Source organism: Humulus lupulus, chromosome 2, assembly GCF_963169125.1.
Source record: "Humulus lupulus chromosome 2, drHumLupu1.1, whole genome shotgun sequence".
NCBI lineage: Eukaryota > Viridiplantae > Streptophyta > Magnoliopsida > Rosales > Cannabaceae > Humulus > Humulus lupulus.
Window position 1 is genome coordinate 35,056,058 of NC_084794.1, and position 21,211 is coordinate 35,077,268.

The 21,211-nt window shown below is 37.9% G+C and overlaps 2 protein-coding genes across 2 annotated transcripts; one reads left to right on the plus strand and one right to left on the minus strand.

The window, feature by feature from the left end:
• The first annotated feature begins 10,601 nt into the window (after nucleotides 1–10,601).
• Nucleotides 10,602–14,791, plus strand: LOC133817654 (uncharacterized). The gene is made up of 6 exons (XM_062250233.1): nucleotides 10,602–10,751; nucleotides 11,684–11,941; nucleotides 12,049–12,136; nucleotides 12,228–13,482; nucleotides 13,626–13,772; nucleotides 13,957–14,791. The coding sequence occupies exons 3-6, from the start codon at nucleotides 12,086–12,088 to the stop codon at nucleotides 14,577–14,579; spliced, it is 2,076 nt and encodes a 691-aa protein (XP_062106217.1). The 5' UTR covers nucleotides 10,602–10,751; nucleotides 11,684–11,941; nucleotides 12,049–12,085; the 3' UTR covers nucleotides 14,580–14,791.
• A 177-nt stretch (nucleotides 14,792–14,968) lies between these two features.
• On the minus strand, nucleotides 14,969–17,296 carry LOC133817655 (universal stress protein PHOS32-like). The gene is made up of 2 exons (XM_062250234.1): nucleotides 16,281–17,296; nucleotides 14,969–15,235 (listed from the first exon to the last, which is right to left on the minus strand). The coding sequence occupies exon 1, from the start codon at nucleotides 17,050–17,052 to the stop codon at nucleotides 16,282–16,284; it is 771 nt and encodes a 256-aa protein (XP_062106218.1). The 5' UTR covers nucleotides 17,053–17,296; the 3' UTR covers nucleotides 14,969–15,235; nucleotide 16,281.
• Between the last annotated feature and the right edge of the window lie 3,915 nt (nucleotides 17,297–21,211).

Sequence of the window (21,211 nt, forward strand, 5' to 3'; positions counted from 1 at the left end):
GGCCAGGGATGAAGAGGGATGTAGTAGAGTATGTGGCTAAGTGCTTGACTTGTCAGCAGGTCAAGGCTGAGCATCAGAGGTCGGCAGGGTTATTGCAGCCTCTGGATATCCCAGAATGGAAGTGGGAAGACATCACAATGGACTTTGTGGTGGGTTTGCCCAGGACTGTTGGTCAGCATGATTCCATTTGGGTGATAGTGGATCGCTACACCAAGTCAGCTCACTTTCTACCAGTGAGGACTACTTATACTGTTGACCAGTATGCAGATCTCTATGTGAGAGAGATCGTGCGCCTCCATGGAGCTCCTAGGTCGATCGTGTCTGATCGGGACCCTACATTCACTGCCAAGTTTTGGAAGAGTTTACAGACAGCCATGGGTACACGACTGAAGTTCAGTACAGCTTATCATCCTCAGACAGATGGGCAATCTGAGAGGACGATCCAGATATTAGAGGACATGCTGCGAGCATGTGTGCTGGACTTTGGTGGATCATGGAGTAAGTATCTGCCTTTGATAGAGTTCTCCTATAATAACAGTTACCAGTCTACCATTGGTGTTGCACCTTATGAGATGCTGTATGGTAGGAAGTGTAGATCTCCCATTCATTGGGATGAGACAGGTGAAAGGAGATACTTAGGTCCTGAGGCGGTTCAGAGGACCAGTGAGGCTATTGATAAGATTAGAGCTCGGATGCTTACTTCTCAGAGTAGACAGAAGAGCTATGCAGATCCCAAACGCAGGAACGTAGAGTTTCAGGTAGGAGACTATGTCTTCCTCAGAGTCTCGCCGTGGAAAGGGGTGAGAAGGTTTGGGAAGAAAGGCAAGCTGAGTCCTAGGTTTGTAGGTCCATTTGAGATCCTGGAAAGGATTGGTCAAGTGGCTTACAGGCTAGCTTTGCCTCCGGCGTTGTCAGCCGTGCATAATTTATTTCATGTTTCCGCTCTTCGGAGGTATGTATCTGATGAGAGTCATGTTTTGAGTTATGAAGATCTGGAGCTTGAGCCAGATCTCTCCTTTGAGGAGCAACCTGTTCAGATACTTGATCAGAAGGATAGGAATAAGACAATACCTTTGGTTAAGGTATTGTAGAGGAACAGCAGGGTCGAGGAGGCGACCTAGGAGCTGGAGTCTGATATGCGGAGTCAGTATCCCGAGCTGTTCAGGTAAATTTCGAGGACGAAATTTCTATAAGGAGGGGATAGTTGTAATGCCCCGGATTCCCTATTGTGGTTTAGCGGCTGGATTTGTAGGCCGGGAGGGCCATAATTGCTTAATTACGCTATTAAATGTGTTTATGCATATTTATGAGGATTATATTATAGTATAATGTTAATTGTATGCATGTCGGTGATATATGTTGAGACCACATTATGATGTGGGTTTGTTCGAGCTGTTCGACATGAGACGATCGTAGATTATTGATTAGCGGTTTAGTCACAACGGGATTAAGTGTCGGGACTTGGGTTGAGTCTCGGGGTGATTTTGATGATTAGAGCGTTACTGGGAAATAAAGGGTAACAGGATGTGAATTATTGGTGTTTATGATTTTCGAGAATAACGGGAATTGGAGGGCGTTAATTATGATTAACGAGTTAGGAGGAAAGTACCAAAAATGCCCTTAGGAGCCTTTAGAAAGTATTAAATGACCTAGGGGTAAAATGGACATTTCACCCCTAGGATAGACATAACCTTATTTAGCTGGAAAAGGTGATGGAAAAACAGAGTATGTTTTAGAGTTCTCCCGTACCTCCTTTTTCTTACTGTTCTTTGTGGTTTTTGAGCCAACTTTAAGGATTCTAGCTTGGGAAGCAAGCCTTGGAAGTTTGGGAGTGTGTTCCACTATTGAAGGCCATCATAAGCCAAGCTTTGGGTAAGTTTCTAACCATAGTTTCTCTGGTTTGCTCTGTTTTAGTTTTGTTTTGCAGCTGAAATGTTTAGGGTGAATTCATGGGTTTTGTTGGGAGTTTTGGCTAGGGTTCCCATGCTTGTGATGTTTGGGGTATGTTGGGATGGTTTTTGGGTCCAGTTGGCATCAAGAATAGGCTTTGGAAGCTTGGGAATCGAGTTAGAAACGAAGGAGATGAAGAAGGTCGGTTCAGGGAGGTTTTGGGCTGGAGGTAGCGCTACAGCGCCCACCCTAGGGCGCTATAGCGCTCCTCAGGAGGCTTTCTGGTGCTTGGGAGTTTCTGAGTATAGCGCTGTGGCGCTAGGGGTTGAGCGCTGTAGCGCTACCCTGTTCCTTCCAAACCCCGTTTTGAGTGTTTTTAAGGGTTTTTGACTTGGGGTTTCAATCCTTAAGGCCCGGGATCGATTCTACTCACCGTGTGGGCATGTTTCGAGGTCCCGAGGGTGGTGCTTGGGTTAAGACCCTATTATTGTGGATTCTCATTAATGGAGGTTATAATTGGTTGTGATTAGGTAACCGCTAAGGAACTAAAAGACCGATCGTTCTCGGGGGTCGTCTTTATCATACTTCTCGCTCGAACTTGAGGTAAGAAAACAGTGTATGGTTACAGTTGCACCCTGTACAGGTATATGACATGTATGGTTTGATATTGAGGCGTGTTGGTTGAGATATATGAACGTGGATTTCATATTAAATGTTAATGAATGCTGATTACCTGTTTAAGACACTGACTAGTCAGGGACCGACTCTAAAGTCGATGATCACGCATTGAATGGCTCTATGGCATTAATGCGGGACCGGCCCTAAGGTCGATGAACTTATAAGCGCTTGCCTGGTCTACGACCAGAAGACTATAGCCAAGGTATATGACCCCGGTGACCGTTTGTCACGTGGCTAAGGGACGTTGTCCATAGCTTCGACTCTAGAGTCGTGAGGAAGGTTATGTTGGTGACTAATCGCCATGCACCTGTCCTGATTGAACATACGAAAGAATCACTTAACCGTTAAGCCCTGGTGACCCTATCGTCACATGGCTAGAGGGAGCGACGCTCGTTATTGTGACTGTTGGCTATTGTCACCTATTTGTTGGACTGATAGTCCTGAATGGTTACTTTGATCGTTGTTGATATTATATCATGTTCTATTATGTTTTCTTGCTGGGCCTTGGCTCATGGGTGCTATGTGGTGCAGGTAAAGGTAAGGAAAAGCTTGGCCAGCCTTGAGTGGAGAGCTTGGGCGATGTAATGTACATACAGGGTCGCTTGACTGCCACAGTCAAGGAGTTCTCAGAGGGACTAGGGGTTTACCCTATTTTTGCCGCTTAGGCCGGCGGGGATTGTATATATGAACTGTAGCAACTCTTTTGTAACATGAACTACTTGTAAATATTTTGAAAGGCTCATGAGCAGTTTATTTACTTAACGAAAAGTACCCTTTCCTTTTTGTTGGTTTTTCACCTTAACCTGATATTAACACTTAGATCACGTTTTTAACCAAAGGACTCGGGTAGCGAGTCAAATTTCCGGTTCACCGTTCTCCGTAACTGTTCTGGGGTAGCCAGGGCGTTACACTCGAGCTTGCACTTCCCAAGCTCGGACTGTTTAATCCGAAGACGATTGATAACCGATGTATCCTAACGTCGTGTTATTTCGAACTCAGAAAGCGTCCCGAGGTTACACATCTTCGAGGTCATCATTTTACTTCGGAGATCTTATAGCTGGACTAGACAATGCATTCATACATTTTGAGCTCACACCTGACGAGTCTAGTTTTCGAGGCCATAACCTCTGAGCTCGAAATCTGGGTGTTACAAAATTGTTAATCAAGAATTCATTAGAGACCCTCTTTTTACAATTAAAAATATGATGCATTCTAGTTTTAAAAGTAAATTATTTGATGTTGTTTATTAGTTTGAAATTTAGTGTTCATAATAGTTTAAATTTTGATATTTTTTATGTTTTGATTTATATATTATATATGGTGATTCTAATTTTAAAATTTAATATTTTTTTTTCTAATTTTCTTTTTTAAAAAATATTCCAAAATTCTAAATTAAAACCATGAATTTAAAAAAATTTATTTGATCAAATGTTAATTATTTAATTTTAAAAAAATTATGGCCAAAAAAAATTATATACAAATATATATAATTTAATTATTGGCTAGAACAATTAAAATAAGTAATTTCTCATTAAAAATAAATGATAAAATAATAAATATATATTTATGTCTTATGTCACTATTACATATATATTTGGATAAAAAAAATTATATTAAATGACAAAATAAATAATTAATAAAAGAAAAAAAAAAAATTTATATTTTTTTGTTATAGTTTTGAAAACATAATTGATAAAGTTTTTTAAATACTTTAATTTGAAATTTTAAAATATGTTATTAGAAATTATTATTTATTTTTAAATTTTATTTATTTAGATGATTTTATTTTAAATTTTTTTTTTCTTATTTCAATGATTTTAAAATTAATGTTATTAGAAAATAAAAAAAATGTTAAATCTAATAAAAACAAAAAATCCTCCTTAAATACATATTTATAATATATAAAGATTTGTAACGTAGCAAGAATTTAAGGAAAAATATATATAAATACATGTATCATAATTTATTTTGTTTTAAATGGAAAGACGTAATAAATTGACTGAAGACATCAAAATTCTGATTCCAAAGTGCCAAACTCGAAAATAAGATATTACTTATTCTCTTGTCTAACAATTATTATTATTCTTAGACCTTTAAAAAAACAATTATTATTATTCTTAGTAAAATTAGATGGAAAATTTTTATTCTTTTCTCTAAATTTTATTCCAGAATTAATTTTATTGGTTTTTTAGTTGGCCACCTTTAATACTCCAATCAGATTAAGGAATTAAAATCAAATACATGACATTGCAGCCATCACTTATGACCCAACAACTATAATTCATTTGAATAAATTTAAAAAGCGATATTCCACATTCTTTACAGGAAAATCACAAGACAACAGCCATCACTAATGAACTCTGCTTCTTATTTATTTTTGCCTACTTAAAATACACATAATAATGTGACATGCATCTTAAATTACATACATCTTAAAATAAAGAATCTTACCTCAAATAAAATTGAATAATTTAAGATATATGTCACATCATTACGTATATTTTAGGCGTACAAAATAATTGTGCATCCATCATTATTCTTATGATATAAATTATTAAGAGATATATTATATAGTGAAGGGTTTTAGAATTCTCAAAATCAAATTTTATTACCCTTTTAAAATATATAAGAATTTTATTTGATAGGGTATTATTTTATATGTCCCTACTGATAAGGATATTTTTGTTTTAACACAGAAAAATTGTAACTAATTCTTTTTTTATATAACATTGTAGTTATTGAATACATCCCAACAATTTTTGAGAGATTTAGAATAATTTATAATGCAAAAATTAGAATTAAATTAATGAATTGCACTGGTAAATAATACCTCTACCATAGAAACTCCATATATATATAAAAAAATTTAGGTAGGGGCATCATTTTTGTCCCTAACATAGGAGCATTTTCTATTTTTGGTACTTGGAGAAATTATAACCCAATTTTTTTTTGTATGATGACATACATTATAGTTATAACAGGTATCCTGCCAATTCTCGGGAAATTCCGAATAATTTACAATGTCGAAATTTGAGTTCAAACAGTTAGTTGCATGCGTGCCTAATTTTTTTTATACGTGTGGAAAACAAATTATTTGAACTTTGATTCCGGACATTGTGGAACCCATTACCACGAGGTTGTAAGATGCTTGCCATCACATCTTATGATGACAGCATAGATCCCACTAACCACCTTTCGAAGTTCAATAGGTTGATGTCATTGCATCGCGTCTCCGAAGACGCCAAGTGTCATGTTTTCCTGTTAACTTTCATGGGACTAGCAAATGAATGGTTCAAGAAACACAAGCAAGGATCCATTCATTCTTGGCACTAGCTATCATCTTCATTCTAAAGACAATTTGTAGCTTCTCAGAAGGTGAACTTTGAGGTCAACGCTTTGGCTAACATAAAGCAGAGACCTTTCGAGACTCTACGAGGACTAAGAGGGTCGACGACGGGCAACGGCTGATGGCCTTCTAGGCTGGCATCCACGCGGGGTCCTCGTTATGGATGACCTCCAGTGGAGAGGATGTCATAGGCTCAACGACTTCATTCGTCGAGCACACGAGTATATTAACTGGGAAGATGCCCAGATCGGAGCATTTGGTGGGCTAGTCACCTTCCTGCTCCGACGACGCCAAGCCCAGTCGCTTCGGGGACTCAGTATCTACCCTACACTCCTGTCCAAGCGAGTGTGGCGGGTGCCCAGTTCAATCCAATTGTTCCACCAGGTAGTTGTAGTGTCGTGCCACCCACTGGTTTCAGTGCCACTCCGACTGGATATGGAGCAGCCCCCACTGGATACAGTGCTTATCATCCTACATTCAGTGCTAGAGTTGCTACTCCATCCCAGCCAACCGCACCCATCCGCACCCCTAGCAGCAGTAGATGCGGGGGCAAAGGTACGGGCAGAAAGCCCAAGGGAAATGGGACAGTGCAGACAGGACAGGGAGCTGCCCCCGACGAGAAGTTTTTCTTGCAGTACTCCAAGTACACTGACTTAGTGGACTCTTGGGAGAACATCTTTGTGGCCATGGAACAGCATGTCCATTATCGGAAGCCACATCCCATTCAGAGAGATTGGGAAAAGTGAGATCCCAACAATTTTTTTCATTTTCATAACGATGTAGGACACCACACCAATGAGTGCCGCCAACTCAAGGATGATATCAAAAACCTCATCAAACTGGGACACCTCGACCAGTATGCTCGGGATGGAGTACGCCAGGCTCAGGCCCCGGCCGCAGGAGCACCCACACAACCTGCAGCTCCACAACAACAGATAGTCTACGGACCTCCCCCAATGAATGGGCGAGTATGGACCATCTCAGGAGGATCCCAATTGGGGGGCACCTCCTGAGGCTTGCAAAATAGACATGCATGGGCCTTAAACCATGAAGATGAGGAGTTGGCATTAGCTCAATTGCCAGCCCAGATGCCAAGGATGACCGATCAAGTCATCACGTTCTCCGAGGATGATGCTCGGAGAATGCACTTTCCACACCATGATCCTTTGGTGATTGAGAGCCAGGTTTCCAAAAAGAGGGTGGCTCGGATCCTGGTGGACAACAAGAGTTCAGTGAACATCCTATTCAAGTTAGCCTATAAGAAGATCGGATTGACCACAAGCAATCTGTCCCTGTTCACCTCGACTCTATAAGGGTTCTCGGGGGAAGGTCTCATACCGATGGGACAGATCAAGCTGCCCGTGACACTTGGATAAGTGCCTCGCCAGACTTTTAAGTACTGCACCTTCATCGTGGTGGATTGCTCTTCAGTGTATAACGCGATCTTGGGGCGTCTGACCTTAGTGGAGTTCAAGTAGTCACCTCCATTTGGCACTTGTACATGAAGTTCCCCATGGAGTCGAGGATTGGCATGGTCCGAGGAGACCAGAAAGAGGCGAGGCAATGCTATAATGTGTCCCTCAAGTAACCAGTAATAGTAGTTGAGGCGTTGGCCCCCGAACAGACTCTTCCCGAGAAGTTGGAGGTGCATGCTGTTCGGGTTGATGAAACTAACGAGTTGGACCCGCGAGTTCAAGAAGAGAGAGCTATCGAGCCCATGGAAGAATTCGAGGAAGTGGCCTTCGATGCCTCCATCCCTGAAAGGAAGACAAATGTTAGGAAGAATCTAAATGTAGAAGTCTGAGAAGCACTGGTGGGCTTTCTATAAGAAAATTAGGACATTTTTTCATGGTCTCACTCCGACATGACTGACATTGACCCGAATATCATTTGTCATGCCTTGAATGTTGATCCAAACGTCGCTCCGATTCAGTAGAAGCGAAGAACGTTTGACCAAAATAGGGCAGAAGCCTTAAAGGCGGAGGTGGACAAGCTACTCACAAATTGATTCATTCGGGACGCCCAATACCCCAAGTGGGTATCCAATCCAATCCTCGTGCCCAAGCCAAATGACACCTGGAGGACATGCATAGAATTCTCCGACCTTAACACGATTTTCCCTAAAGACTGTTTCCCGTTGCCGAAAATAGATCAGATGGTTGATACCACCTCCAAGTTTGAGCTCTTGTCCTTCATGGACGTGTACTCAGGGTATAACTAGATTTCCATGCATGTCGCGGATCAAGAACACACCAGCTTCCAAAATGATAAAGGAGTATACTGTTATAAAGTGATGCCCTTTGAGCTGAAGAATGCTGGTGCCACCTACAAAAGGCTCGTGAATTGTATGTTTAAGGAACAGTTAGGACAGAACATGGAAGTTTATGTAGACGACATGCTGGTCAAGTCTAGAATGGCCCCAGACCACCTAAAGGATCAAGCGGAAGTGTTTTCAGTACTTTGCAGGTTTGGGATGAAACTGAATCCTCAGAAATGCACTTTTGGAGTTGCTTCCGAGAAGTTCCTGGGCTTTATTGTCAGTGCTCGAGGGATAGAGGAAAACCCTGAGAAGATCAAAGCCATGGTCGATATGCCATCCCCCCGAAAGCATAAGGATGTTTAGAACCTCACCGGGAGGATAGCTGCCCTGAGTCGCTTTGTTTCCAAGGAAACTGAAAAGTACACCTCGTTCTTCAACATACTCCAAGGAGGTTAGATGTTTGAATTGATGGAGTAGTGTGAGCAGGCGTTTCAGCACATGAAGGCGCACATGGAAAGCCGATCTATCTTGTCAAAGGCCGTAGATGGAGAGCCCCTCCTACTCAATATGGTTGTCTCAGAGAGTGCCACATTAGTACACGAGGAAGGCCGTGTCCAGCACCCCGTGTACTATGTAAGCAAAAGACTCTTCGGAGCGGAGTCCAGATACCCGCTCATGGAGAAGCTGACTTTTTGCCTAATGGTAGCTTCTCAGAAACTAAGGTCCTATTTCTAGGCGCATCCCATCAAGGTCCTCACGAACCATCATTTACGACAGGTCTTCCAAAATTCGGAGTCATCTAAGAGACTCCTGAAATGGTCGGTTGAACTTAGCCAGTTTGACATCACTTATCACCCGAGGACTGCCATAAAGGGACATGCATTGGCAGATTTTGTCCTCGGGTGCACAAGATACCACGAGAGACCTGGGGACGCCCTAGTGGTTGGGCCCACGTGGAAGCTATACATAGATGGTTCCTATTGACATGGCAATGAGCGATCGATTTGTACGGAGGTTGAATGTGATGATAGCCTATGATGTTAAGATAATATTGGATCCAAGGACTACTACCTATGCTCAGGTGGTGGAAAAAGCCCTTACTGCTGAGGGTGCTGAAGATCAGATATGGAAGGAAGGCACCGCAAGGTGTGATGCTCAGAGGATGGTACCCCCCTTCACTGGTTTTGGCCGAGGTAGTGGCCCCAGTGAACATAAGAGAAATGCCCTAGAATCTTTTATTCCTCCTGGTCCAGATAAGAGGGAAATGGGTGCTTATGGTGGTCGTCAGGACGGGGGAGAAAACTGGAGAAGCTTCGTAGAGTGTCCACGGTGCAGGCGACGACATTTGGGGGAGTGTAGTCAGAGCATGCTTCATCTATGGGGGGGGGGGGGGGGGGGGGGTCTGCTTGGGTTGCAAGTGTTCTTCGTTGGGCACAACATCGCCAGTTCCAAGTTTTAGATCTGGTATATGGCATGGTTGGTTGTTGGTTTGAAGTTTCTTGTTGTTTTTAGGCAACCAAACACAAGAAAAAATAATTTTTTTTTCTTCTTTGCAGGTTGAGATTTGGGTATGAATGTTATGTTTTTTTTTCTCTGCAGTGCTAGATTTTGAATGGATATGAGTTAGGGTGTTAGATTTTGAGTGAGTATGAATTTGAGTGTTATATTTTGAATGGTTGTGAATTTGGGAATTTGTGATGTTTGATTATTATTTGGTTGAGATTTTAATTTTCAGAACAGAAAAAAAAATGTGTTTGATTAGTGGGAAGAAGAAGAAGAAAAGAACACTTAATTTTTTTATTTAGTTTTAAAAATTATATTTTATAAAAAAAATTAAATTAATAAAAATTAAATTTTAATAATATATTTTAGCTAGAACAATTACAAAATAACACGTGTTGGTTCGGTCTCTCACACGAAGATAAGTGGATGAAATTACTATTTTATGTACATTAGTTACTTTTCCCACAAAAACAAAATTGGGTAATTTATAGAATGAAATCAAAATTAAAAAAAATAATTAAAGAACCGACAACTAAATCGGAATGCTTTTGGGTTCATGAAGACGGGTCCCCTTTCCCCACGTCTGTATCTGTTTTGTCACTTTTGTGGACTCAAATTTTCTCATAATTTTTTTTGGAATAAAAGAAATTAAAAAGAAAGAATAAATTCTTCTTTCATCTTTAATATATTTTGTACCCTAAACAAGGAAATCTAGTTTGGTTTCAGCTTTTTTTTTCTTTTTCTTTTAATAAAAGAAAAGGGTATATGTGATTGATTAAACAATTCATGATAAAAATAATTATAAAGAAAAAGTCGGGTCGTTGTTTAGGTTTATAAATCACAGCCAAGTAAAGAGCTTGAGGTTAGGGTTGATCCTTCTCTTCACGCCGTTTATTCAAACGATATTTATTCCCATTTACTAATATATATAATATATATACATTCCCAACAATTATATTTATATTATTTTCTCTTGCGCAAGATAAAGGAGAAAGATTAGAAACCATTCTTTGAAGAACAGATAAGAAAAACTCAAAGAAGGCGCCTTCTTTCTTACTTTGGCTTGGGAGAGAGGTAGATCCCAGTTTAATTCATTCTTTGTTTTGTTGGTAATATATTTTGGTTTCCTATTTTTCATAGCAAAAGCTCGTTTCTATGTTGTTGTTCTCTCTCTCTTTTCTTACCTTATATACATGTTTGTGATTGTACCCAGTTATGATTTTTCATTTTATTCTTGTTTTTTTGTATGGAACTAAATGAAAGTTTTGTTTTTCCTTCAATTTACCAATATTATAATTATATATTGAATGAGAATGCTCATTGGATAAAATGGTTTGGTACAGTTAACTTCTTCCATTGTCCCATTATGCTCAATTTCTTGCTGCATTGAATATTGTCATGATATATGAATTATCATTCATTTTAATATAAAATCTGTGAATGTGATTATCAGAGCTTTCGTCCACTTTGAGTTTCAATTTTTTTAGGTGGATTGTAACCTTTCCTTGTTTATTTTCAATCTTTGTTGTGAGTCATGCCAAATAATGATAAATAAATATTCTGATTAAGAATGCTAAATCCTAGAATTCAATTGCAGCTGTTGTCTTAAGATTCCAAATTTTTAGGTGGTTTCTGTTTTATTCAAGAATTGAGATACTGAGTCGGTTTAGTGAATTTCACATTTTTGGTTGCTTTCCAGGAGGGGGACAAAAAGAAAGAAAGTGCTATGTAAATTTGAACCTTCATGTTTGACTTCTTTTAACTTGAATCAGTTGTGTATGTTCAAAAACAAAATAATGGAAGATTTTGAATAAATCATGGCATGGTGATGTTCTAGTCTCCTTTATTGCTGTCAGTAGTTACTGTGATTCTAATCTTGAATGCTGCTGCTCAATCTTTATGATTCTTCATTTGTCTACTTACAAATTTTTATGCTCTTCTCTGTGTGTCTACACAAACAGTCAGGTCATTGATGATGCATTTTTTGCCTCTCTTTTTGAAATCAGGTCATCACTCTTATGCATGATTTGATTTGTGTTCTCCTATTTGGCATAAAGATTTTCTCACTCTGGCAGCTGCAACAAAATCAAATTCTTCTCGCACCTGTAAGAGGGTGTGGGGTGACAATGAGAGAGTGATTTTGCTTTGTGTTCTTAGAAGATCAATCTCATCAAGTATTTGGAGATTGTGTCGTGTTTCCGAGGGTTTGTCACTGGATTATGGCTAATGACACAACTGGCTGAGTTTTCGGAAGCTTGACTATGGTTTGCCCCAGTATTCAACAAAATAAGTATTTATTTCAGGCTTCCAGACATTAATAAGCAGTAATATTTTATAAAAGAAAAAATTGTTTTTCATGTAAAAAAATTAGGTAGGCTGCCTGAGGAAGCAGCTCTGGTATTGCCACAATGGTAAGGTTTTCATGTTTCAATGCTCACATCAACACCCACAGACATAAGGTAAATAATTTACTCATTTCTGGTGAACCTCGGCATCAGTAGATTAGATATGGCTTATTGACTTTGTATACTTGTGTCTGTGTTCATACAGAAAACTATTCAATCTTCATCTGAAGCTTTGCACAAGACATTGCAAGATTGCTCTCATAGTCGTTTCCCAGAGGTTCTTCCGAACAAACCAAGCTCCTTATTATTGAATTCTCATGGAGATCCCGGAATTGCTAGTGACATTAAGCATGTTTCTTCTTCTGAGCGTGGTTGGAAGTCAGAGGACATGAAGAACGAGTTTACTGTTGAAGATAAGGTACTAGTTTCTAAGCATGGACACCTTAAGAAAAGTCAGTCTTTGCAAAGTGGATTGTACAGAGAGGGGATGGTTTCTGCAAACAGTCCAATTGAAAATGACACCGATCTAGGGTTTTCTTGTGATGGATCCCCTGAAGCCGTTGTATTTGCTGTCGGATACAGAAGTGAAGATCAAGAACTAAGCCTGCCTGATCAGAATCGAAAAGCTCCAACCTTGGAGAGTTTTCAAGTAAGTTGTAATGTTGTTTATAATCAATCCATCTACTCAATTGGGGAACCAGCGCATTCAGAGAAGGAAGGCCAGGAGAACTCTGATACTCAGTTATCTGGTGAATGTGCTGGTGAGGGCAGTGACCAGGCTCTGCGTACTCCACGTGGGATTGCAAAATCATTTTCTTTACCAAATCTCAGTGTTTGTTCACCAATTTCTGCAAGGCGTACGCATTTAGGTCTACATTCAAAATCTTTTGAAGATTTACGTGGACTTGACATGAGATGGAAAGATATTTCGATTCATGATGCAGAGAAACATTCAGTGCAAGGAAAAGTAGGAGACACTATTCGTAATGCTGAGATTTGCCCTTCTGAAAAGTATGTTGATGACAATTATGATTCTTGCAATTATTCTGGTATAGCCAAAGATTGGATTATGCCAGTTATGAACAAAGTTGATTCAGCGAAAAGCATCCCAGGAGGATCCTCACTTCATCAGTGGGATGAATTGCCCAACAGGGATTTTAAGATTAAGCGCATTGAGGACTGGGTTAGTGATCTTCAGCACTGCAGTCCTCTGGAGGAAACAAGTGAATCATTCCAGTCTAATGATCACATGGAGAGAGATTCCAGTATTTTTAATGGTTTGGCTGCAGAAAAGGTGGAAGACAAATTAACTCCTGGCATGGAAGTGGCTAAAAGGTATATATCTTCTTTGACGGCAGCCACCACTACAGCTCACCTGGCAAACCATGGATTGGTTGTGATCCCATTTCTGAGTGCATTCATAAGTCTGAGGGTGCTCAATCTGTCAGGAAACTCAATAGGTTTGAATCTGTTTTCTTTTTATCTAATTATTTTCTCAAATGTTTTTTAGGGTAAATTCAGCATGCTTCTGCTATGTGGTAATTTGTGAAAATGATCGTTCTTTTTTAGCATTCTGATTATTATTCTTGCCTGCTGGTTTCAGTGAGAGTAACTGCTGGTGCTCTTCCTCGAGGACTTCATATGTTGAATCTGTCAAAGAACAATATTTCCACGATTGAGGGGTTGCGTGAACTCACCAGACTTCGGGTGTTGGACCTGAGCTACAACCGAATTTTCAGAATCGGACATGGTATGATATAGTTTGGATCATAACATTAATAACCTTGAGAGTTGCTGACTGTTCTTTTACTTCATTTGTTTTCTGAGTATAGTATTTGTTTTCTCTTTTGAAAATTGTCAAAATCTAGTAGCTTTGAAAACCAAGTTGAGTAATTTTGTCACTAATCTTCTCCAATCAATTCTTGAATTTGAAGGCCTGGCTTCTTGTTCCTCCCTGAAGGAGTTGTACCTAGCTGGAAACAGAATCAGTGAAGTAGAGGGTCTTCACCGTCTCTTAAAATTAACTGTGCTGGATTTACGTTTCAATAAAATCTCGACAGCCAAATGTCTTGGTCAACTTGCTGCCAACTACAGTTCCCTACAAGCCATCAGTTTGGAGGGGAACCCAGCACAGAAGAATGTTGGAGATGACCAGCTGAAGAAACATCTTCAAGGCCTTCTTCCCCATCTGGCTTACTTCAACAGGCAAACAATCAAAGCCAGCACTTTGAAGGACTCTGCAGAGAGATCGGTCCGGCTAGGCACCAGCTCCCACCAGTTTGACCGTGGTCTCAGACCAGATCATAAAACAAGGAGAGGCGGTATTCTAACAGCTCAGAGGCATCCATCTTCTTCAGCGCTTGGCCGTGGAAGTCAAGCAGCAGCTGTGTCTCCAAAGCGTTCAAAGGGGAGACATGGTGGTCGCCTGCCTCCAATTGGGACTAAAGTAACAACTAGTCGGCATAATTATATGGATTTTGGCAGCAAACTGATGAATATCAAACCCGATCTTTCGATGCGCAGGAGTCGAAGTGAAGGAACTTTGGGAGATCTATGAGATTGATTTATCAGGCATCACAATATAATTTGTTATTTCAATTGTGGCTTGTGAGATTCCTGGTTTGAATTCCTTTATTGGTCATTTTTATTCATATGAGCTCTGTGAGCAGACCTTAATTTGATTAGCAGAATGGTCGTCCGTTTACTTTTTAAGTTGCAAGGGTGTGTTTGAATTGATAAACCAAAACTGAAGAGATGGAATTGCTGTTATTGCTGTTAAATAAATATCTTACAGTCCAATTATTAATTAGTATCACAACTCTGCTTTTGCTAGGTACTTTGATTATCTTCATATCTGTGCTAGCTGACTTCAGGGAAATATGTTAAAGGGTGTAATAGCTAGACATTAAGTCGAAAACTGAAAATGAATACCAACACAGTCAAACAAGAATTAAAAGAAGAAAAACTGTTCTGAACAAAACGACATACAAATGTTTTTTGTTGCTTATTAAGCTATGAACCACAAACGACTGATTATTATACACAAGCAATCATTTCATATCATATTCGAGGTGAAAAGACATACACGGTAATTGATTCATTCATTTTTGCAATGCATAAATAAATTTATAAACAAATAAAATTCCATGCATTCTTGACCACTTGACAACCTTTAATCGTAGAGACATTTTCCGGGGTTGCCTCGGTCAGCTTCTGCAATAAAAATTTTAAAAAAATGTCAACAACGTTCAGTTCGTTCAATGATTTTCACTTGCAATAACTTTAGTAGAAAGCATACAAAAGACTTAAATCCTAGAGGCCAAGGCCTGAGATTTGTAACACAAATGAATGAAGAGTGAAGGAACTAAATTTGGCAAGCGTACCCTACATCGTCCTAATTAGGAAGATGACAAATAGCAATTTTTCTCCAGAATTAGTCATTGCAGAGTTTTAATTATTTTGTGTGGCAAAAATGCTCCTGAATTATAGAAATTATTGCAAAATACCTTTCTATTACTTTTGATTCATTTTTAAGTAAATTGTTATGTACCCACATGTAACTAACTGAAAATTAGTTAAAATCAAATTCATTGATGCAAAATATTAAAAAAAAATAGTTCTGAAAAACATATACATATTTTTAAAATTTATCATTATGTATTATATATGTATGTATTTGTTTTTAAGATTACAGGACTGTCAAATCCTGACGCATTAGCACATCATTGTGAGCAAATTGATTAATATAATAAACCAAATGGAACATAAGTGACACATTTACAGTAATTGGTACAGTTTCAGGGGAATTTTCAAAAAATAAAATAAAAAAAATCCAACGACCAAAATCTACACAGGCATATTTCTTGGGAAAATTTCCTATTTACCCCTAGTAAGAATTATGAATTACTCTATTCATCAGCATCAGTAACTAAATTAGGTGACTTTCATTAGTGCCCAGATATCAATATTGAGCTTCAATAGAATAGAATAGAAGTAACACCGCCGTTAATCCAAGTTAATATTGCAGTTTTCAGGTTCAAATATCAGAACCAATTTGTTCCGATTATGTTTTCTTTTGGGTATGAAAGTAAATCCTTTGATAGTTTCGTTTGTTATTCTATTGAATCCATACTCCACAACACAACCTCCACTCTATATTGTCCACCTAAAAATCAGACTAAAACAACTTCCACTCTGTTTTAATTAATTCAAAACAGAGTCTAGTGTTAATGGTGTAATAGTAATACTATGATCTAACCTTAGGGGTCAGCAGGAGCGTCGTGGTACTCTTGATCTTCCTCCTCCGGCACAGGGTGCAGCTCAACCTGCTGTACCGCCGCCTTCGCCACAGGCCCACTACCCATTACGACAGTGCCAACGCTATCATCAGAGCCATCCTTATCTTCCGGGTATCTTACCACCACAACCGGACAAACGCAATGGTGAACACAGTAATCGCTAACGCTGCCGAGTCTTCCCTTGGCTGTGCGCTTGGAGGCACCGAACCCTCGGCTCCCCATGATTACGGCGCTGAGCCCTAGCCTCTCGACCTCCAAGCAGAGCCGCTCTTTCATGTCGTGATCCTTCACAATGTGGATTTTAAAAGGAATTTTTCCGTCCACCAATGGCTGGGCCAAGTCCTGGGCCTTCGTGTTCGTGAAAATGTCAAAATCGTCTTCGAGCTTCCTCTGAGACTCTTCCGTCGTCGTCGAGAAAGACGAAGACGAAAGGGCTTTGTTTTGGCTGTTGTTGTTGCTGCTGTTGCTGTTGAGGTTAAGGTCAATGGAGCCCCAATCAGCACCGTAGAGGATGCTCGTGGGGCGAACGTGGAGGAGGATCACGGCGTCTCCGGGCCGGAGGTAGTTTTGGACAGCCCATCGGACGGCGTAGGCGCTCTCGTCGCTTAAATCAACGGCGATCGCGATCTTCCTCTGGGAGCCAGAGGTTGGGGTCGAGCTCAGAAGGAGGCGCGGTGGCGAGGAAGTTGAGGCCAGAACCGGGCGGTCTGGTTCGGGCTTGGGTGGGTTCATTGTGGACGGAGGTCGTGGAAAATTACGGATTTAACCTTTGGGGTTGGTTTGGTTTGCAGGGGACTGAGTTTTGGATTGTCAAAAGCTTCTGAGAGAGTGAGAAGGAAAGGGCGAAGGAGTTATTGGGAATTTGATAATTTGATAGACCGGAGAAGGAACAAAATAAATAAAAAAATAATAATTTATAAAACAAGAATAACAGAGGAGTTAGTTGGTTAAAGGGTTATTTTCAGGTTTGGGTTGGAACCGTCAGATTTACAGGAGTCAGTACTAAGTACAACCTAAGTTGAGTTTAAGAAAGGTAACAAATTGCACGTGAATACGAGTGATTCTGAACTAATGAATATTTGTTTTTTTTTTCCAACAAGGTTTTTTTTAGGGTGCTTTTTCCAACGAGGTTTGAAAATTTAATAATAAATTAAGTTGCGTTTGTTAATAGAACGGAAATTAATTAGAATGATAAGGGAATAATGTGGTTTTTTTTTAATTACGAAAATTCTGTTTTTATCAAATTATTTACAATAATAAGGTGTAGAAAAATATTTACAATTATACTATTTTTTTTATACCCGATATAAATTACTTTTTTCTTATTCTCATCCTTCTCTTCATATGAGAATTCTCCTATAGAGGTTTCACTTTAAACCCTATCGGTAGGGCTCTTAGTGTTCTCGATCCGTGAACTGTTTTCAGCGCGATTCTTTTTATGACCGTGTATATTGTAGCTATTTAGAGCATCCTGCAAATTTTCAGAAAATTCCGAATAGTTTACAATACCGAAAACTAAGTTAAAAAATATTGTTACACACGCAACTAATTTTTTTTATGCGCGTGGAAAACAACATGTTTGAATCTAGTTTTCGGTACCGTGAACTATTCGGAATTTTTTGAAAATTTATAGGATGCTCTAAATAGCTACAATATACACGGTCATAAAAAAAATTCGAGCCGAAAATTGTTTACGGGTCGAGAAACACTAAGAACCTCATTGGTAGGGCTTAAAGTGAAGTCCCTATAGACGAATTGTCCTATATATATACAAGATACTTGTTTTTTGTATTTTTAATGTTTCTTTATTTCTCTCTCTTCTCATTAACTTCAAAAAAAATTTCCAGTCACATCGTTAGTCGGTTGGACTCAAAAGTGGTATCATCGCGACCTACTCTTTAAGGTGATCGTTTTGATATATGAGAAACATATGTTTTTTTATCGTCGTCAGAGAAGATGACCAGAATAAAAAACAATCTTTAGTTTCTTTTTTAGATTGTATTCATCAAAATTTAATATAATAAAATTTGTATTCTTACTTTAGATTTAAAATATATTATATTGTATTCTAAACAACTAAAATTTATTTAAAAATATTCCAAGTAACTTTTTTAAAATAGATTCTTTAGGATATTGTTTGTTAACTTTTAAATAGAATATAAAAAAGACTATTTTTGATAACGGGCTGAGTTTGTTGGTTACTTTAAAAAATTTAGTCATATATCAAATGGTAATCAATTGGAATCTTAAAGGATTTATAAAAGTGAAAATTACATCTAGTATTGATTTTTTTCATTTTATTTATACTTTTACCATCGCGACCTACTCTTGAAGGTGATCATTTTGGTATATGACAAGCATGAATTTCTTGACGTCGTCTAAGAAGATGATAGGGATGTGGTAATTTTTGTGTTGTATTTGAAAAATAACATTTAAGTTTCTTTTTAGCTTTGTTTATTAAAAAAATGGAAAAGTTTCTTAAAAATTGGAATAAGTAATTTATGTGTTGTATTTAAAAAGTAACTATGTAGTTGTTTTTTATTTTGATAAATGAAAACTTAATAATAAAATACCGAAATGTGTATTTATTATTATAATTCGAAAGTAAATTTTAAGTTTAATTTTTGTTTGATTAATAAAAAAAACACTATTACTCCCATATAAATTACATTAGTGACTAAAAAATGAATTAAACTTTTCATTAAAAAATTACTGTATAGTATACTAAAAGTAACTTTTAATAATAAACTATATAGTAATTTGTTATATTTTATTGTAACTCGTTAGTTTCCAAAAAATGACTAATCGGCAACGTAAAAATATCTTAAGTAATAAGACACTATAATATAACTTCAAAATGACTAATCAGTGTCTTAAGATAAAAAAAGTTTCAAAAAATAAGTATTGGATGTAACCAAAATGTATATAAAATAATATACTATAAAAATAATTTTTTTCATGAAAAAAGTAATTAATTGGTAAATTATTAACATTTTAAGTAACCAAAATGTTACTTTTTTAAATCTAGAAAAACGAGAAAACTGAGATTTCGAGAAAATTTCAAATTCAGGTATATTACTTTTAGAATCCGGTATTTTTCGATGACGTAGAAAAGTATTTTTGTAAATAAAATTTTATAGGTGATTTTTGTAATTATTTTATATTATAGGTATATAATTGTAAAAATCCCTTACAATTATATTTAGTTTAATGTTGGGATGAGTTAAGTATTGTTATCTTTTTTTTTAAAATAAAATTTTAATAAACTGAATAATTATTCATTTACTTAACTAGAAAAGTGGTTATTTAAATTATTAAATAAATAATTTAATTATATAATAAAATATTATTCATATTTTAATTAATTAATTTAATTAATGGAAAATATGAGTAAGTATTATATAATAAAATTCTTCTTAGATATAATAAGTGCATAAAAAATATAGGAATAATTACGGCTAAACTATTTATGTAGTTTCATTTATTACAATTAGCTATAGCTATGTAAAAAATTTGATGGTTGTTACACTCAAATTTTGAGAACGAATTAGCAGCTTCGAAATATAGGCTCGCAAGTGAAAATATCGAAAGTAGTAAAAGTATTCAGCATGATTACTTGTACAAATAATTGATAAGTTCTAAGGTGCCACGTCATTGGTACTCGAGCATGAATTGTGAGCTCGAAAGCAGAGGTTTCCTCTAAAAGGTCGTTTTGAAAGACTGATCAGATAAGCAGGCGACGTTATTGGAATATTGAGCTCAATTAAGCAACAAGCAAGCTCGAAAGCGCGTTAAAGCAACACACGTGAATGTAATTGTATATTCCTATTCATGAGGGATTGGTTAATACCGTGTGTAAACAACCCCTTATTTAAGTGATATTTATCTAAATAATTCATTTAATTTGTATTTTGAATTTAAGAAAATTAGGTTGTAACTTCCCTAAAAATATGAGAAGCAATATCTGTAACTAGGTCTATAAATATCTGGATTTAGTCATTTATGGGAGAGGCTCAATTCTTCTACACAAAAACTCTATGAAATTGCTTTCAAAGCTTTAACGTAGACAGATAAATAAATGTGACTCTGGACTAGGTATATTTAACTACTAACCACGTAAAAAATATATTTTCTTATTTTCTTCCTTAATTATTCATTTGCATAATTGCTCTTGTTTTTAATTGACGAAAAATATCGTCAACAGTTTGATGCTTTCATTGAGAGCATTAAGCATTCTTTCAAACACCCCGTTTTATAAAAATGGCTGTTGTAAACATCCCCGGATCAGGAAGTGGACGACCACTCCCAGGAATCCCTGAGCAAAACACTCCCCGCACTAAAGAGCATCATCGAAGGCCTGGAAAACAACTGGTCAATGATCAAACTGCCGATGAAGGGAGTGCATCAACCACACCGCGGGATCAAGGTCAACTGCGAGATCCTGGTCAAAGTTCCAGGTTACCAAATCAGGACTATTACATTCCTCACAGGTATGTCCAATGATGGAATTGGAAAACCAAAGGTTGTGGAAGGGATTAGTCGAGGCTAGTCGGTTAAATGAGGAGATGGCAAGACGGGCAGCTGAAGTTCAGGCACCTCCGTGGAGGACTAGGGTGCGACCTTGAGGAAGTACGACGGCTAGAATGATCGAGCAAAGAACCCGATAAGATTAAGCAAGGGCTAGGGTAAATACTGGGGTTACCCAGTCAAAGGTTTCATCTTGAAACCCGACACCAGCCAACCAAACCAGAGAAGTTCCTGTAGACACTGGGAATAACCGAGCTCCCCCACAAGTAGCTCAGAATAATAGCCCAGAACTTGAAATTCCAACTGGTAACAGAGAAAGGCCACCGCCATCTCCAATAAGGCATCTACCCTCTCCAATAAGGTA